We start from the raw sequence: 17,804 nt of genomic DNA, 5'->3' as shown, positions 1-17,804 counted from the left end.
TTCATATCTTATTTATCTTTCTGCCTCATATTGCCTGGGACATGGTAGGGCCTGTATGTGAATGTTTGTTGAATGTAAATAAAACTTTTTAACATAAAGGGGAAAACCTAAGCAGAGCTATCAGAATGAGACAGTGATCTAAAACTTTGCCAGTTGATAGATTGACTTTAGGTAGGAGAAAGATCTTCTGTTATAAAAGATGACTTAGCTCTGTTATTTGCTTTCATTCAAACAGGTATGTATGAGTGCCTGTTGAGTGCCAGGTTTTGTGCTAAATGCTGGGTTGTACTAAATACAACAATTAACAAAACATTAAGTCCCTGTTCTCAAGGAGATTAAATTCTACTGGAAGGAATCAGCAATAAACCAGTATTGAGAATGTCAAGCAGTAAGGCTATGGAGGAAATTAAAACAGGCAAGGGGAATGGAATGTGTAACCTGGGTGTAGAGTTGTCACTGTTTTTAATACAGGGTGACCAAGGAAGTGAAGTTTGAGTAGAACACAGAAGGAAGTTAGCCTTAAGCATATCTGGGAGAAGTGCATTCCAGGCAGACAAAGAGCAAGGGCAAAGGCAAGAATCAGCAAAGTGACTGTGCTGCTAGAGCTGAGTGGGTGGGAGTAGAATTGTAGTAGATGTGGTTAAAAAGGAGAGTGGCAGACAGGTCATATAGGGTCTAGCAAGCCATTTAAGGACCCTGGGTTTAACTACTGAGTAAAGTGCCAGTCGTTGGAGGATTTTGGAGAAGAGAGATGAGGTTATTTATGATTTAGTATGTTTGCTCTGGCTGCTATATAGAAAATACACTATGGGCACTGGGGCAGGGAGGGGGGAAGGTGGTGGGTGAGAGCAGGAAGACCAGTTAGGGTGCTCTAAATATTATATTCTAGGCAGAGATGATGGGGCCTGGCTCAGGATTTTAGCAGTTCATGTGGTAAGAAGGAGGAACCTACAGGTTTTGGTGATGTATTGATTGTGAGGTATGAAAAAAGGGAAGACAGCCAGAGCAGATGATAACTAGAGTTAACATTTACTGGGATAGTGAAGATTACAAGAGGAGCAGGGTTTGGAGGCAGTGGAGATATGTGTGTTATTTTCTCCTTGATACCTTTCCCAGATGCTAGACTTTAATTCTGAATAGCTACATTCATGTATGTAAACAGGTCTCCATGACATAGTTGTGGGGGAAGAGCTGAACTATAGTATTTGATAGGAAAACAGTCTAATTTGTGTCCTAACTCTGTTTAACTTTAGTTATATTTAGTTCACCACTGGTATCAAATGTTCTGAGTGCAGAATCAGAATTTTCCCTTCGTTAGGGCTTAGGGTCTGAGCCACCTGTGAGACTCAGGAAATCTCTTCCCGCTTTAAAGCCCAGGCAGCATTTAGCAAAACTGTAAGAGATCTCTGTTTCACAACTCAGATGCTGGGGTTTGGGGCAGCTGAGCCATTTTCTTTTCTCTTTAGCCCCACCCTTGGCTTTCCTCGCCTGTGGAAAAAGCATTCACCTAATACCCTTTCTGTAGTAGGCCTGGACTTGCCCCTTGGGGACAGAGTTTTTTCTCTTAGCTCTGCTGCACTGTCCCCAGCATTTTGCAGTGCTACCTCCCCACTCTCCTAATAGAGCTCCAATACTTGGAAAGGATCCTTTTGAGAAAGTACAGATTTGCTCTGTGACTGAAGCTGCTCAGGGTTTTAATGTCTTGCCAGACCCCAAGAACCCCTAAAAAGTTTCTTAAAAGTTGGGCTAGTTTTCCCCTTTTAATAGCAAGTTTACTCCTCCTTTCACTGTGACACCAGACATTCCTGTTTTCATTCCTGGAAAGAGCTAGTTCCCTCTAGGAATTTAGTTCATTTGTGTTGTGTGGCTTTTTTTGTTTTGTTTTGTGTTTGCATCTCAGCTCTCTGAGTTTAAAAAACTATGATTTTATAGCCTGTCTGGGTTGTTCTTATTGTTGAGGTGGGAGCAAAAAAAGTCTTTTGTGAGTTTCTGTATCTTAACCATAAGCAGTAGTCCTAGTTACTCTTTTGTGTTCAAAATAATTTGTATAGTTTGTTCACACTGAAATTACTTAGCCTTTTCATTTAATAAACTCGTATTAAAATAAGGTATTGACCATATGTAGGTTTGATAAAAAAACTGATGTAAATGCATGCCGACACAATAGTTGATATTTTTTATTGTGGTAAAATATACATAACATAAAATTTACCATTTTAAACATTTTATGTGTACAATTTAGTGACATTAATACATTCAAAAAGTTGTGTAACTATCACTACTGTCTATTTCCAGAACTTTTTCATCATCCCAAACAAAAACTCTGTACCCGTTAAACAATAACTCCTCATTGCCCCCTCCCTTCTATTCCCTGGTAACCTCTATTCTATTTTCTGTGTCTATGAATTTGCCTATTCTAGATGTTTCATAGAAGTAGAATCATATAAAATTTTCCTTTTGTGTCTGACTTATTTCACTTAGCATGATGTTTTTAAGGTTCATCTACACTTTAGCATGTATTAGAATTTCATTACTTTTTTATGACAGAATAGTATTCATTCCATTGTGTGTGTGTATTTTTGTGTATGTATTTATGTGTATATATACATATTGTTTACCATTCACTTGTTGGACACTTAGGCTTGTTCACTTGTTGGACACTTAGGCTGTTTTTACCTTTTGTCTATTATGATTAATGCTGCTATTAACATTTGTGGAAAAGTATCTGTTTGAGTCCCTGTTTTCAGTTTTTTTGGATATATCCCTAGGAGTAGAATTGTTTTCTTTAGTCTATAGGTATTTTCTAATATCTCTAGTTACTTCTTCTTTAATCCATTGGTTAAGAGTGTGCTGTTTAATTTACTCATATTGTGAGTTTTCCAGTTTTCTTTGTTACTGATTTCCAATTTCATTTCATTGTGATCAGAAAATATACTCTGTATGATTTCAGTCTTTTTAAATTTATTAAGACTTGTTTTGTGGTCTTACTAATGTCTGTCATGGAGAATGTTCTGTTTGCACTTGAGAAGAATGTATATTCTCCTGTTGTTAGGTGGAGCATTCTATATGTCTGTTAAGTCTAATACACTAGGTATATAGTGTTGTTCATGTCCTTTATTTCTTTATTGATCTTCTGTCTGGTTCTTCTATCCAGTGTTGAAATGGGGTCTTGAAGTCTCCAATTACTATTGTAGAACTCTTTTTCTCTTTTGAATTTTTTCAGTTTTTACTTAGTATATTTTCAGGCTCTGTTGTTAGGTATGTATGTTTATGATTGTTATGTCTTAATCTGTTATCATTATATAGTGTGTCTCTTAGTCTCTTGTAACCTTTTTTTCACTATTCTATTTTTCTGACAAAAATTTAGTCATTTCAGCTCTCTTTTGGTTACGATTTGCATGGAATACCTTTCTATATTCTTTTACGTTCAATCTCTTTGTGTCTTTATATCTTGGGAATTAGAATTAACTTATAACAACCTAGCTTGAATAATACCAACTTACCTCAATAGTATGTAAACACTCTGATCCTATATATCTCCATCCTTCCCCCCATATTGTTATTGTCACATTACCTCTTTCTACATTGTGGCCCCATTAACATAGATTTATCATTTTTATGTGTGTGTACATTGTCCTTTAAACCATATAGGAAAAAGGGGGAAAAGAGAAGTTGCAAACCAAAAGTACAATGATACTGTTTTTTATAACTACGTATACTTACCTCTAGTGGTGTTCTTTAGTTCTTCTTATGGCTTTGAGTTACTGTCTAACGTCCTTTCATTTCAGCCTGAAGCTCTCTGATTAGCATTTCTCATAGGGCAGGTCTACTAATAATGAACCTCTTCAGCTTTTGTTTATCTGAAATGTCTTTATCTCTCTTTCCTTCTTGGAGAATAGTTTGCTGAATATAGAATTCTTGGTTGACAGATTTTTTTTTTTCTTCCCTTTTCAGACTTTAAATACATTATTGCCAGTGCCACCTGATCTTCATGGTTTCTGATGAGACATCAGCCATTAATCTTTTTGAGGGTTCCGTGTGTGTGTGTGTGTGTGTGTGTGTGTGTGTGTGTGTGTGTGTGTGTGTGAAGTTGCTTCTCTCCAGCTGCTTTCAAGATTCTTTTTTTTATTTTTGTCTTTGGGTTTTGACACTTTGAATAGCATGGATCTTTTTGAGTTTATCCTTCTTGGAGTTTGTTGATTTTCAGATGTGCATATTCGTGTTTTTCATCAGATTTGGGAAGTTTTCAACCATTATTTCTTTAAAAAAATGTTTACCCTCTTTTCTTTCTCTTCTCTTCTGGGACTCTGATGTCTTTGTGGGTATACTTGATGATGTCCTACAGGTCCCTCAGACTGGATAATTTTGACTTTATCTTCAAGTTCACTGATAGTTTCTTCTGCCTACTTAAATCTCTTGTGAATTTTTCATTTCAGTTACTGTATTTTTTAGCTCTAGAATTTGTTTGGTTCCTTTATAATGTCTGTCTCTTTATTGATAGTCTCTTTTTTCATACATTGTTTTCCTGTTTTCTTTTAGTTCTTTGTTCTTGGTTTCCTTTAACTCTTTGAGTATATTTAGGGCAGTTTATTTAACATCCTTGGCTACAAATTCCAAAATTCTGGTCTTCTTCAGGAATGGTTTCTATCAGATACTTTTTTTCTTGCAAATGGGCCATGCTTTCTTATTTGTTTATATGGTATGTAATTTTTTTGTTGAGACGTGGACATTGTACTATAATGAGGTAACTCTGAAAACCAGATTCTCCCACTCCATGGCTGTGGGTGTTTCTTGGTTGTTGAGGTCTGCTTCCATCCATTTGTGACTTTCCCAGATGATTTTTGCAAATGTGTATTAGTGTGTGTGGTCACTGAAGTTTCTATTCCATTATCTTTGCAGTCAGCTAGTGACCTCCTGAAGATCTTCTTTAATATTTGGCTCAAGCAACAACAAAAGAAAACATTGCTGTCTCTTTTAAGTCTCCCAGTAGATGCCAGTACAGGCACCCCCTGCAGCCCAAAAGGGCCTTAAGGAAGGCAAGTGCCTGCGTCAGTGCCAGTCTCTCAAGGGGTTTGTCAGACTTCCCAAAATCTGCAGCCCCCACTTTTTTTGTGTCAAGGTTCCCCACTGTCTGCCCTGGCACCAGCCAGCCGCCCTAGGAATGCAGCTTGCTATCTCCATTGTTGGGACCAGGCTGAGGAAAGGGCAGCATTAACTGGTTTGCACATGTGGTTCTCCTATCAGGATCAACAGCCTCTCCCTTCAGCAAGCACTCCCTTGGTTGTTATGTGTTCAGTCAGGTTCCAGAGTTCTGAGATAGTTGATTCTGGTCCTTTTTTCCACTTTGCTGGTTGTTTATGGGGTGGGGGTGGGGACCAACCCCAAGAGTTTCCTACTATGACATTTTGCATCTCAAGTGTCACAGTATTATATTGTCTTTCTAATGTGTGTTTATGAATAGAGGAAAGTCTTCCGTAGGTGTCTTTTTTCTGGTTGGTGTGTTTGCTCAGACTTTCAAAGGAAAAGAATCAGTCTCAGATTTGAACTCATAAAGGATTAAGATGTTAAACTGTTTGGTGGAAAAAAACCTGTAAGCATGATTGAAATTTTATTTCAGTGCTCTGTTAATCTTTTGTACAATAACTTCGTGTTTTATACTAATAAGAAATTTGTGTCTTTAGTGAAAAAACTTAATTTTTGTTATTCCTCATCAAGTATAGCTAGCTTAAGTGTCTTAGAAAGTGCTAAATATTTATCGTGATTTAATTATTGAGGAAAAGCTATTAGAAAATTTGCTTACAGGCCACTCAGTGAGTTTACCTCAGTTAAAGAAGGTTTAATTTAAAACTATAGTCACTGCAGAAAATTTTATAAAGAAATAAATTTCTCTTTGTAGATAAGTCATATTATTCTACTTGATATTTTGGAAAGAGTGACAGCAGCAGGGCTTAGTGGAAAAGTACTAGTCTGTCATTTCAGTCTTAGATTTAAATTCAAACTTTAAAATGCTTAATTTGTTTTGCATGTAAATTCTGCTTCTTTACTTAATGAAAAGTCATAGGCATTTTTAAAACAATCTCAGCTTTTTCTTCAACTTTTCCTGCAATCATTAGTAAGAAATTGTTTTAAGAATGTTTCAAAGACATAAGCAGAGAATTGCCACGCAAATAAGTCCTTTAATCAAGAGAAATTTGGATTATAAGGTAAATTTGTGTACAAAAATTTTTTATTGGAAGTACCAAAGGGCCACAAAATGACAGCATTTTTTCAGGTAAATACTCATAGTAGAGAATCTAGTTTGTGATTTTTCATAGCTGTTGTCTTAACAGCAACAGCAACAATAATAAAGTGTTTCCCATTCCTAGGGCAAAACTCAGTTGGCCTTCCAGGATGGTTATCTGTATTCTCTAAGTAAATAGAATATGGACATTCCTCAGAGAGATATTGCAGATTTGTTTCCAAACTCCTACAGTAAAGTGAGCCACATGAATTTTTTTTCCCAGTGCATATAAAACTTATGTTTACACTATACTGTAGTCTAAGTGTGCGATAGCGTTATGTCTAAAAAACCAGTGTGTACACCTAAATTAAAAAATACTTTATTGCTAAAAGATGTTAACCATCATCTGAGTGACTCGTAATCTTTTGGTGGAGGATGGCCGTTGACTGATCATTGTGGTTGCTGAAGGTTGGTGTGACTGTGGCATTTTTTTAAGATAACAGCTGCTGCATCAATTGATTCTTCCTTTCACGACCGATTTCTCTATAAAATACAATGCTATTTGATAGCATTTTACCCACAGTAGAACTTCTTTCAAAATTGGACTCAGTCCTCTCAGACCCTTCTGCTGTTTTATCAACTAAGTTTGTGTTATATTCTGAATCATTCGTTGTCATTTCACCAGTCCTCACAGCATTTTCACCAGGAGTAAATGCTAGCTCAAGAAACCACTTTTGGGCTTCCCTGGTGGCTCAGTGGTTGAGAGTCCGCCTGACGCGGGTTTGTGCCCCGTTCCGGGAGGATCCCACATGCCGCGGAGCGGCTGGGCCCGTGAGCCATGGCCGCTGAGCCTGTGCTCCGTGGCGGGAGAGGCCATAGCGGTGAGAGTACTGCAAAAAACAAACAAACAAACAAAAAAACCCCACTTTCTTTGCTCATCTTTAAGAAGCAACTCCTCATCTGTTAGTTTTATCATGAGATTGTAGCAATTCAGTCATATCTTCAGGTCCCACTTTGATCCTAGTTCTCTTGCTGTTTCTACGAAATCTGCAGTTTCTTCCTCCACTGAAGTCTTAGACCCCTCAAAGTTATCCATGAGGATTGGAATCAACTTCTCCCAAACATCCTGTTAATGTCTTCCCATGAATCACGAATGTTTTTTAATGACGTCTAAAATGGTGAATCCTTTCCTGAAGGTTTTCAATTTATTTTGTCTAGATCCATCAGAGGAATCACTATATATAGCAACTATAGCCTTATGAAGTGCATTTCTAAAATAACAAGACATGAAAATCAAAAATTACTCCTTGATCCGTGGGCTACAGAGTGGATGTTGTGTTAGCAGTCATGAAAACAACACTAATGTCATTGTACATCTCCATTAGAGCTCTTGGGTGACCAGGTGCATTGTCAATGAGCAGTAATTTTTTTTTTTTTTTTTTTTTTTGCGGTACGCGGGCCTCTCACTGTTGTGGCCTCTCCCGTTGCAGAGCACAGGCTCCGGACACGCAGGGTCAGTGGCCATGGCTCACGGGCCCAGCCACTCCACGGCATGTGGGATCATCCCGGACCGGGGCAGGAACCCGCGTCCTGAACCCGCGTCCCCTGCATTGGCAGGCGGACTTTCAACCACTGCGCCACCAGGGAAGCCTGAGCAGTAATATTTTGAAAGGATTCTTTTTTTCTGAGCAGTAGTTCTCAAAAGTAGGCTTAAATGTGCTGTCATCCAGGCTTTGTTCTTCCTTTTACAGAGCACATGCAGAGTAGATTTAGCATAATTCTTAAGGGCCCTAGGATGTTTGGTAAATAAACATTGACTTCAGCTTGAAGTCACCAGCTGCATTAGCGCCTAACAAGAGAGTCACCCTTTCCTTGGAAGCTTTGAAGCCAAGCATTGATTTTTCCTCTTATGAAAGTCCTAGATGGTATCTTCTTCTAGTAGAATGCTGTTTTGTCTACATTGAAAATCTGTTGTGTAGTGTAGCCACCTTCATTTTTTATCTTAGATCTTCTAGGTAACTCGCTGCAGCTTCTACATCAACACTTGCTGCTTCACCTTGTACTTTTATGTTATGGAGATAGCATCTTTTCTTTTTTTTTTTTTTTTTCTTTTTTTTATGGTAGGCGGGCCTCCCACTGCTGTGGTCTCTCCCGTTGCGGAGCACAGGCTGCGGACGCGCAGGGTCAGCGGCCGTGGCTCACGGGCCCAGCCGCTCCGCAGCATGTGGGATCCTCCCGGACCGGTGCATGAACCCACGTCCCCTGCATCAGCAGGCGGACTCCCAACCACTGTGCCACCAGGGAAGCCCAGCATCTTTTCTTAAACCTCGTGAACCAACGACCTCTGCTAGCTTCAGACTTTTCTTCAGCTTCCTCATCTCTCTCGCCTTCCTAGAATTGGTTAGGGCCTTGCTGTGGTTTAGGCTTTGGCTTAAGGGGAATGTTGTGGCTGGCTTGATCTTCCATCCAGCGCACTAAAACTTTCTCCATATCAGAATTAAGGCTATTTTGCTTTCTTATTCGGATGTTCACTGGAGTAGCACTTTTAATTTCCTTCAAGAATATTTCCTCTGCATTCACAATTTGGCTAACTGTGTGGCACAAGAGGCCTAGCTTTTGGCTTGTCTTGGCTTTCAACATGCTTTCCTCACTAAACTTAGTCATTTCTAGCTTTTGATTTAAAGTGAGGGATGGGAGACCCTTCTCACTTGCACACTTGGAGGCCATTGTATGGTTATTGATTGGCCTAATTTTAGTATTGTGTCTCAGGGAATAGGGAGGCCTGAGGAGAGGGAGAGAGATGGGGGAACCGCTGGTGGGTGGAGCAGTCAGAACACATATAACATTTATGAAGTTTACTGTCTTAGATGGGCGAGGTTTGTGGTGCTCCCAAACAGTTACAATAGTAACATCAAAGATCACTGATCACAGATCAGCACAACAAATATAATAATAATGAAAAAGTTTGAAATATTGTGAGAATTACCAAAATGTGACAGACACGAAGTCAGCGAATGCTGTTGGAAAAATGGCACCTGTAGACTTGGAGGGTTGCTGCAAACCTTCCATTAGTGTAAAAAACACACCTGTTGTGCGGTAAAAACAAAGTGCAATAAAGATGCACTTGGTTTTACTGCATACTTATGCTTGTAGTTACATTTTCTGGATTAAAAAAAATGAAAAAATTTCTTAATTGTACAGCAGGCAATCCCAGATCAAATTTTAGGTGATAAAGTAAGCTAACACATTACATGTTTCTTTTAAGCATTTGTAGTTGGAAACTGATTTTTGAACGTTTTCAGCTGTGTGTGTGTGTGTGTTTGTGTGTGTATAAATATATATGGGGGAGGGAGGAAGAGAAAGAGGCAGGGTTTATATTGAGCCATTCTGAGTATCATTTATTGCCCATTTACCTTTTAAAATTTGATCTAGCTATGGCAAAAATCTGGAGATCTTTTTGACAACTAGAAAGGCATAAAAGTTGTTTTGTATTATACATGCACACAGATATAGTCGAATGGGTATATGTATGGAATATATATGTATTATATATACGTGGTAAGTGCTGTGAGTAAAAAAGAAAACTAAGGATAAAGGAATAGAGAGGGTCAGGGTCAGGAAAGAGCCCTTTGCAGAGTAAAGCTTATGTTGAAATTTGAGCATTTATAATTGTTCTCTAGATAGCTAAGTCTTTAAAATATTAAAACCAAACAATTGTGGAGTTTTTATTTAGGGTTTATTTTAAATTACAGTACATTTACTTCTAAGGTAAAAATAGCTTTTTCAGTGGCATGAATTAAATATAAAACAGTATTTAAGCATTCACTGTAAATTACTGTTAATATATCTTAATCTTCATGAAAACGACAGTGTAAAGATCCTAACAATCCCAAATAAAAGTTTTTGCTAAAATAGAAAAAATATTTTACCCCAACTGTTTTTTTAAAAATATTACTTATTTATTTGGCTGTGCTGGGTCTTAGTTGCGACATGCGGGATCTTTAGTTGCAGCTTGTGATCTCTTAGTTGCGTCATGTGGGATCTAGTTTACTGACCAGGGATCGAACCCGGGCCCCCTTGTGTTGGGAGTATGGAGTCTTAGCCACTGGACTACCAGGGAAGTCCTTTAACCCAACTCTCGAGGGTTTTGGTTTTAGGAAATCAGTAATTTAACACTGCTTTATTAATATACAGTACATATTAGTTAACCTTCAAGCTAATGTAAATAGTAATATTTACTTCATAAAAGGTGTTTTATTGTAGCATTGCATGTGTTTTTGTCCTCAACCTAATGGGCAAAAAAGTTGATATGCATAATTCTTCTTAAAGATAATTAGAAATGTCAAGGAATCTTTAATTTGGGAGTATTTTTTCTTTAATAATCTTGGCATTGCTGATGAAATTCCTTAACATCTGTGTTTACTGATCATTGTGACTTAATTAAAAGGTTACAGTTATAGCATGGAAGATAAAAAAAGGAACTTTTTGAGGATGTGATGTGTTTTATTATGAAATTTTTCTTTTTTATAAATTTATTTTTGACTGCATTGGGTCTTCGTTGCTGCACGTGGGCTTTCCCTAGTCGCGGTGAGCGAGGGCTACTCTTCGTTGCGGTGTGCGGGCTTCTCTCTTGTTGCGGGGCATGGGCTCTAGGCGCCCGGGCTTCAGTAGTTGTGGCACGTGGGGTCAGTAGTTGTGGCTCACGGGCTCTAGAGCACAGGCTCCTTAGCTGTGGCTCATGGGCTTAGTTGCTCTGCAGCACGTGGGATCTTCCTGGACCAGGGCTTGAACCCGTGTCCCCTGCATTGGCAGGTGGATTCTTAACCACTGCACCTCTTGTTAATGAATTAGAAATGTCTTTCTTATTCCTGACAGAGTAGAAAATACATATAGGGCTTCCCTGGTGGCGCAGTGGTTGAGAATCCGCCTGCCGATGCAGGGGACACGGGTTCGTGCCCCGGTCCGGGAAGATCCCACATGCCGCAGAGCGGCTGGGCCCGTGAGCCATGGCCGCTGAGCCTGCGCATCCGGAGCCTATGCTCTGCAACGGGAGAGGCCACAACAGTGAGAGGCCCGCTTACCGCAAAAAAAAAAAAAAAAAAAAAAAAAGAAAATACATATAGTTAGGTACTTTATAGACTAGAATTTTCTTCACTCTTGATGGAAATACATACTGTTCTGAGTTATAAACACATAGAATTTCTCCTAATATATTGTTCAAAAGCACTGTATGAAGAAAAAGTTAAGGCTTATGTGATTTCCTTTTCCCTCCCTTTTCTGTACCCACTTAAAACCATCAAGATTGGGCTTCCCTGGTGGCACAGTGGTTGAGAATCTGCCTGCCGATGCAGGGGATACAGGTTCGTGCCCCAGTCCGGGAAGATCCCACCTGCCACGGAGCGGCTGGGCCCGTGAGCCATGGCTGCTGAGCCTGTGCGTCCAGAGCCTGTGCTCCGCAATGGGAGAGGCCACAACAGTGAGAGACCCGAGTACCACACACACACACACACACACACACACACACAAAATCAAGATTTACTTGGCACTCTATAGTGGCATTGCCCAATAGAAATATAATGTGAGCACCATACTGAATTTTAAAGTATTTTGCAGGTATATTTAATTAAGAGTTAGTTTTAGAAATATTGATAAATTTTACTTAACCAAATATGTCTAGAATTTTTCAAAATCATGTTATGCATATAACAATAGATTTTTTACGTTCTTTTAAAATACTGTCTTTAAAATCCAGTGCATATTTTTATTTACATTACAAGGCAGTTTGGAGTGACCACTTTTCACATACATGGTCAGAATGGGATGTTACCATGTTATGTGAATTAATTCTGTTAATAACATGCCTGTTATAGTTTGCTATTTTATCCTTACTTGTCATCTAAAATAAGAGGCAGGTACATGGTCAGCAAACTTTCAAAAATGATGTGCAAGATTCTGAAGTGGTGATGTTTGTATAGTTATATAGACATTCGTGACCACGTGACTGAGAAAATTGGAGTCAAAAAGTTGGTAACTGAGCTACTATCGCTTAGGGGTTTTTGTTTGGGCATGCAGATTTCTTGAAGGAGTGTGTGTTGAGGGTTCCTAAGATACTCTCATGCTTGATAATTTGGTAAAAGGGCACAGAAATCAGAGAAAAGCTTTTAAACTCATTATGTTTTATTACAGTGAAAAGATACGGATTAAAATCAGCAAAGGGGAAAGGGTATATAGGGTGGAGTCCAAGAGAAACCAGGTGTGAGTTTTCAGTTATCCTCTCCTAGTGGAGTTGCATGACAGTGCTCTATTCCTCCAGTTGTCCTGTATGACAACATGGCAAAGTGGTGCCAACCAGGGAAGCTTACCTGAATCTTGGTGTCCAGAGTTTTTTTGGGGGACCAATTACATAGGCATGGAAGTACCTACATGACTGTCTTTAGTTACTTAGTCTCCAGTTTCCCTTATTCCTCCCCCCTGCTGAGGTCAGGCTGATATGGTGTAGCCCAAAGCCCCAGGCATACAAAGATAGGGATTTACCATAATTCACATTATTAATATAAATTATCTGGTGTGGCCCAGATTTTAGGTATACAAAGAAATTTATCAGGCAGGATATTGCAAGGGGTCAGAGGTTATCTCCTAGGAGCTTGTCTTAGGTGATTCCTTTCTTTGGAATGTGCAGAGTTTAACCCCCCAAGCTGGCGGAGTTACCTCTTTACTGCACAGGATGATTCTGGATACAAAGGAGGGTGTCTCTAGTATAAATTCTTAGAGAAACAAAAGGGTAGATGAAGATTGGCGATAACTCAATTTACCTTAAATATCTAATATGTTTTAAGCAAATGGCGTGGATTACTGACTGTCAAGGTAGAGCTATATAAAGGCTGACTTTGAGAAGTAAAGAATCTAGCATTTTGGACAACCGTATAGTTACAAGTTTCTTAGTTGGAATCAACTCTTAAAGTTTACTGACTGCCTCCTATAAATTCACCTTGTTTGTTAAAGTATATATTATCTCCTTTAATCCACATCTGAATGTCCATTTCTGCCTGTGATGGGAGGAACTTGTATCAGACTAAGGCTCCCTATCAGACTAGGGAAAAATAGTTTGAAGGTATCATAGAGCTTCTGAGTCAGTCAAGACTTCAGGAGTAAAGATTCAGAAGAGAAGAGAAATAGATGTATTCTATGCTGGGTTTCCTCTTGAGATATCTTCTAACTCTTAAGCTCTTTTGGATAAGAGGATAAAAGTTGAGCAGTGTATGAGAGGTGAGCAAAAAGCAACTGAAGGAGTTGAGTGGAGCTTTCAATGGTTTTTGTTGTTGTTTTAGCCCTAGATTTGCAGTTTGAATCTTTTGAAAGGCCACACCATAGGAGTGGGAACAAACAGAAGTAGGCCAGACTTTACAGTATCTGAAACTCAGTCTCAAGCCAGCTGTGTTCCTGATTGCACTGAGGTGATCTCTTACTCTGACGGCTTGTTAGAAAAAAATTAAATCCTTTCTGGAAGAAGATAATATCATCCAGAGCTTCTACATTTTTTCTTACATATTTTCATACAGTCATTCACGTACAATGTGTAGTATTCAGTAAAACAATTACTATGCATTCAACAGGACCAACAGAAAAACCAGCAGTAGAAACAGGTTATGCAGGTTATTCATAGGTTGTGTAATTCTGGAGTTATAGACAAGAACTTTAAAATACTATAATCTAGTCATGAAAATAGATGGCAAGGTGAAGAATTTCAGTAGAGAACTTGAATCTATAGAAAGGGATCAAATAGGAATTCTAGGATTGAAAATACAATAACTAAAATTTAGAACCCAGTAGATCGGTTTAACTGAAGTTTAGACACAGCTGAAAAGAGGTCACCTGGAAGGTTAGTTAGTAGAAAATATTCAGCAACATTGATTTGTCTTTAAGTATGTAAAACAGAGTTGGTAAAACATAACATTATCACTTATAAATTTGTATTCAGTACCCTACCCCAAGCCTTTTTTTTTTTTTTTTTTTTTTTTTTGTGGTACGCGGGCTTCTCACTGTTGTGGCCTCTCCCGTTGCGGAGCACAGGCTCCGGACGCGCAGGCTCCGCGGCCATGGCTCACGGGCCCAGCCGCTCCGCGGCATGTGGGACCTTCCCGGACCAGGGCACGAACCCGTGTCCCCTGCATCGGCAGGCGGACTCTCAACCACTGCGCCACCAGGGAAGCCCTACCCCAAGCCTTTGAGCAAACAAAAATTATTCATTAAAAATATCTTATGTAGAGTTCACTTGTTCAGCACACCCAGCTACTTGGAATAGAGCCCTAGGATGAGAAAATAAGCAAAATACTTACAGATTCAAAATAGATATCCAGAGGTGGATGGTAAAACAGGTATTTTAGCATAGGGGAGTTAGAAGAAGCTCTTACTTGGGGTAATGGTTACAGTACGCTTGGTAATCTGGTAAACTAGCTCACCACAATTAAGACTGTAAATTAGAAAAGAAGTTACAGGTAAATAATTGAGGAATTGGTTTTGGCAGCAAATACCTTGTTTGATCAATCCAAGACTCCACTATGAATTATACCATTAGTGTATGTACTACTAGGAAAAAAGAAAGCTGTCAGTTATAATTGACATCCCATTACAGTAAGTCCCCTACATACAAACCTTCAAGTTGCGAACTTTCAAAGATGCTAATATGTGTTCCATCAACATCAGGCGTGAGTGAAGTTGCAGCTTGCCCTCCGTCTACTGTTGCTGACGATCCTTCAGCTCTACCATCTCCCACCTCCTCTCCCTTCTCCAGTCAGTAGCTCTTCTTGCCTGTTCACCTGTATGCCAGCTGTTGTACTGTACTACTGTACTTTTCAAGGGACTGTACTGTAAGATTAAAAATGTTTTCTTTATTTTTTGTGTTTGTTTTTATGTACTATTTGTGTGAAAAGTATTATAAACCTATTACAGTACAGTACTATATAGCTACGTATGTTAGTTGAGTACCTAGGCTAACTTTGTTGGACTTATGAACACGCTTTTGGAATGCAACTCATTCGTATGTAGGGGACTTAACTGTAATTGTGATACATCCTGATTTCAGAGATGTTAAAATGTGGGGGAAAAGGTAAATGGCAATCTTAGTTTTAAATCTCAGTTCTATGGATAATTGTTTGTTTGCCTTCTGTCAGGGAACTACTTTGAGCCCGTTTGCTTATTTGTGAAAATGGGATAGTATAGTATGCTCTTTAGAATTAGGAAAACTAAATGAATTCAGAGACATGAAAGTGTCTAGTATGGAGTAGGCATTTGAAACCTGTTAATTTGACTTTCATTTTTTCCTTCTAAAATTTGGCGTTGTTATAATAATAGGAGGAGACTCCTGACAGCTGACCAGGGTGGGGGAAGAACAAACCCCCAATATATTGGCTAAATAAGAAGTTAAAAAAGAAAATTTCTGTTGGAGCTGTTTAATAAATTGTCAAGTATCATTCTTTATTTTCTCCCTACCCCACCTCTTTCACCTGTCTTATGTCCTCAGTTATATCCAAAGATATCACTGACTGGTTCCAATATGATGATTGATATTTATAATAATGGAACCTACACATCAAAATAATGACATATTTTCACTAAATTGGTTTTTACAAAGCTCATTTTAGGAAGATTTGTAATCCTTCTAAGTTTAGTTGTGATGCTTAAAATCTCAGTCTTTAGCTTTGTAGAATTCTTGCTCTTCTGATGATGCTATATGAATCTGGCATTAATTCAAGTGAGTGGATCTTTTTAAGGAAGGGTTGGATTTTGTGATGTTTGATGGACGTGAGAATTCCTCATTTTAGGGTTTCCCTAGTGGTGCAGTGGTTGAGGGTCCGCCTGCCGATGCAAGGGACACGGGTTCTTGTCCCGATCCGGGAGGATCCCGCATGCTGCGGAGCGGCTGGGCCGTGAGCCATGGCCGCTGAGCCTGCGCGTCCAGAGCCTGTGCTCCGCAATGGGAGGGGCCACAACAGTGAGAGGCCCTCGTACCTCCCCCCCCCCCACACAAAAAGAATTTCTCATTTTATTCTTATTTTGAAGATTCCCAGTAAACTGAGAACAACATTTTTCTGGAGCTGTAAGATATTCATAGCTTTAATCTTACATTCTTTCTGTTCTCTTCTTTCAGGATTTTTCAAGTCACATTCAGTTGATAGGATGAAAAAATTTAAGAGAAGGCTATCCCTCACGCTTCGAGGAAGCCAGACTATTGATGAATCGTTGTCTGAATTGGCTGAACAAATGACTATTGAAGAAAACAGCAGCAAAGATAATGGTAAATATTTAGGGGGTAGGGAAGGGGAGGAGAGAATTGAATTACATGATAAATCGAATGTAAATTTACTTTCCTGATTAGTCTCTAGTAGGTTCCTTCTGTTTATTTCTCTGCCTCCTTCCCTAGTTCAATAACTTTTGCTTGCTTACTGGAATGTTCCATTCTTACTCCAACAGTGTTACTATAGCTGGTCTCTAACCCTGATGAATTCTCTATCCTGTTTATCTTTCCATTTTTCATTAGTTCTTAAATAAGAATACTTTGTATAATATTATCCTAGTTAAGTAGCTATTTTTAAATTAACATTTAAATAATTTTGTTATTCTTATAACCAAAGTTAATACAGCTTAAAAGTGCATAGTAAGTTTGTGAGATTCCTGGGAATTCCCTGGTGGTCCAGTGGTTAAGACTCTGTGCTTTCACTGCCAAGGGCCTGGGTTCGATCACTGGTCAGGGAATTAAGGTCCCACAAACCATGCGGCGTGGTCAAAAAAAAAAAAAAGTTTGTGTATTTCCTGTTTGAAATTTCATTATATAACATTATATATGCATATATTGGCTATCCACATAGACGACAAGGTTTATCATATGAGTGAATCATACTATTTTCTTACTTTATATTGACCAAAGAATCTATCCATAGTATTGAGAGCACTTATTATAGTAGATAGGCATATAATGTTTCACAAGTTTGACAGTTCTTTTTACAGTGTAAAGTAGTTAGTACACAGATATTGATATAAAATAAAAAGTTTGTTAAATTGAATGGATTAAAATGCAAAAATCCTGATGAAATCTGTAGAACAAGCCTACATATTCAAAACTGAGATAGCCCTAGAGATGTCATAGTAATAACCAGGAAAGAGCTTACAGGAATGGCTGCCAGTGTGTCATAATGTGCAGATTCTCTTCCTTGCCTCTGCCTGAAGTTCTTCTGTTAGAGGTTTGTGGCAGTGGGTGAAAACATGAATACCCTCATCCCCTCTGGATGAAATGTAACTGTCCTTGTGAGAGAGGGAAAGGTATAATGGAAAGTGCTCTGGACTTTTAAGTTAAAACTCATGGATTGGGACTTCCCTGGTGGCGCGATGGTTAAGAATCTGCCTGCCAATGCAGGGGACATGGGTTCAAGCCCTGGTCCGGGAAGATGCCACATGCCGCAGAGCAACTATGCCCATTTGCTACAACTACTGAGCCTGCGCTATAGAGCCTGTGAGCCACAACTACTGACCCCACGTGCCACAACTACTGAAGCCCACACGCCTAGAGCCCATGTTCCACAGCAAGAGA

General features: G+C 39.0%; 1 protein-coding gene across 2 annotated transcripts in view; it reads left to right on the top strand.

The window, feature by feature from the left end:
* The window catches only part of CDK17 (cyclin dependent kinase 17), a 100,945-nt gene that overhangs the window by 37,891 nt on the left and 45,250 nt on the right, over positions 1-17,804 (top strand). The window contains exon 2 of one of the 2 annotated variants that reach the window (XM_059082502.2): positions 16,368-16,514. The exons of the other annotated variant lie outside the window; for it this stretch is intronic. Coding sequence (XP_058938485.1) covers positions 16,397-16,514 — 118 coding nt within the window. The 5' untranslated portion in view covers positions 16,368-16,396. The remainder of the gene's footprint in view (positions 1-16,367; positions 16,515-17,804) is intronic. 2 annotated transcript variants of the gene reach the window in all.

The sequence above is a fragment of the Kogia breviceps genome, chromosome 12 (genome assembly GCF_026419965.1).
Source record: "Kogia breviceps isolate mKogBre1 chromosome 12, mKogBre1 haplotype 1, whole genome shotgun sequence".
In the NCBI taxonomy this organism is placed as follows: Eukaryota; Metazoa; Chordata; class Mammalia; order Artiodactyla; family Physeteridae; genus Kogia; species Kogia breviceps.
The sequence above is the reverse complement of the archived record's forward strand: the minus strand, read 5'-3'. Positions and strand labels throughout refer to the sequence as shown.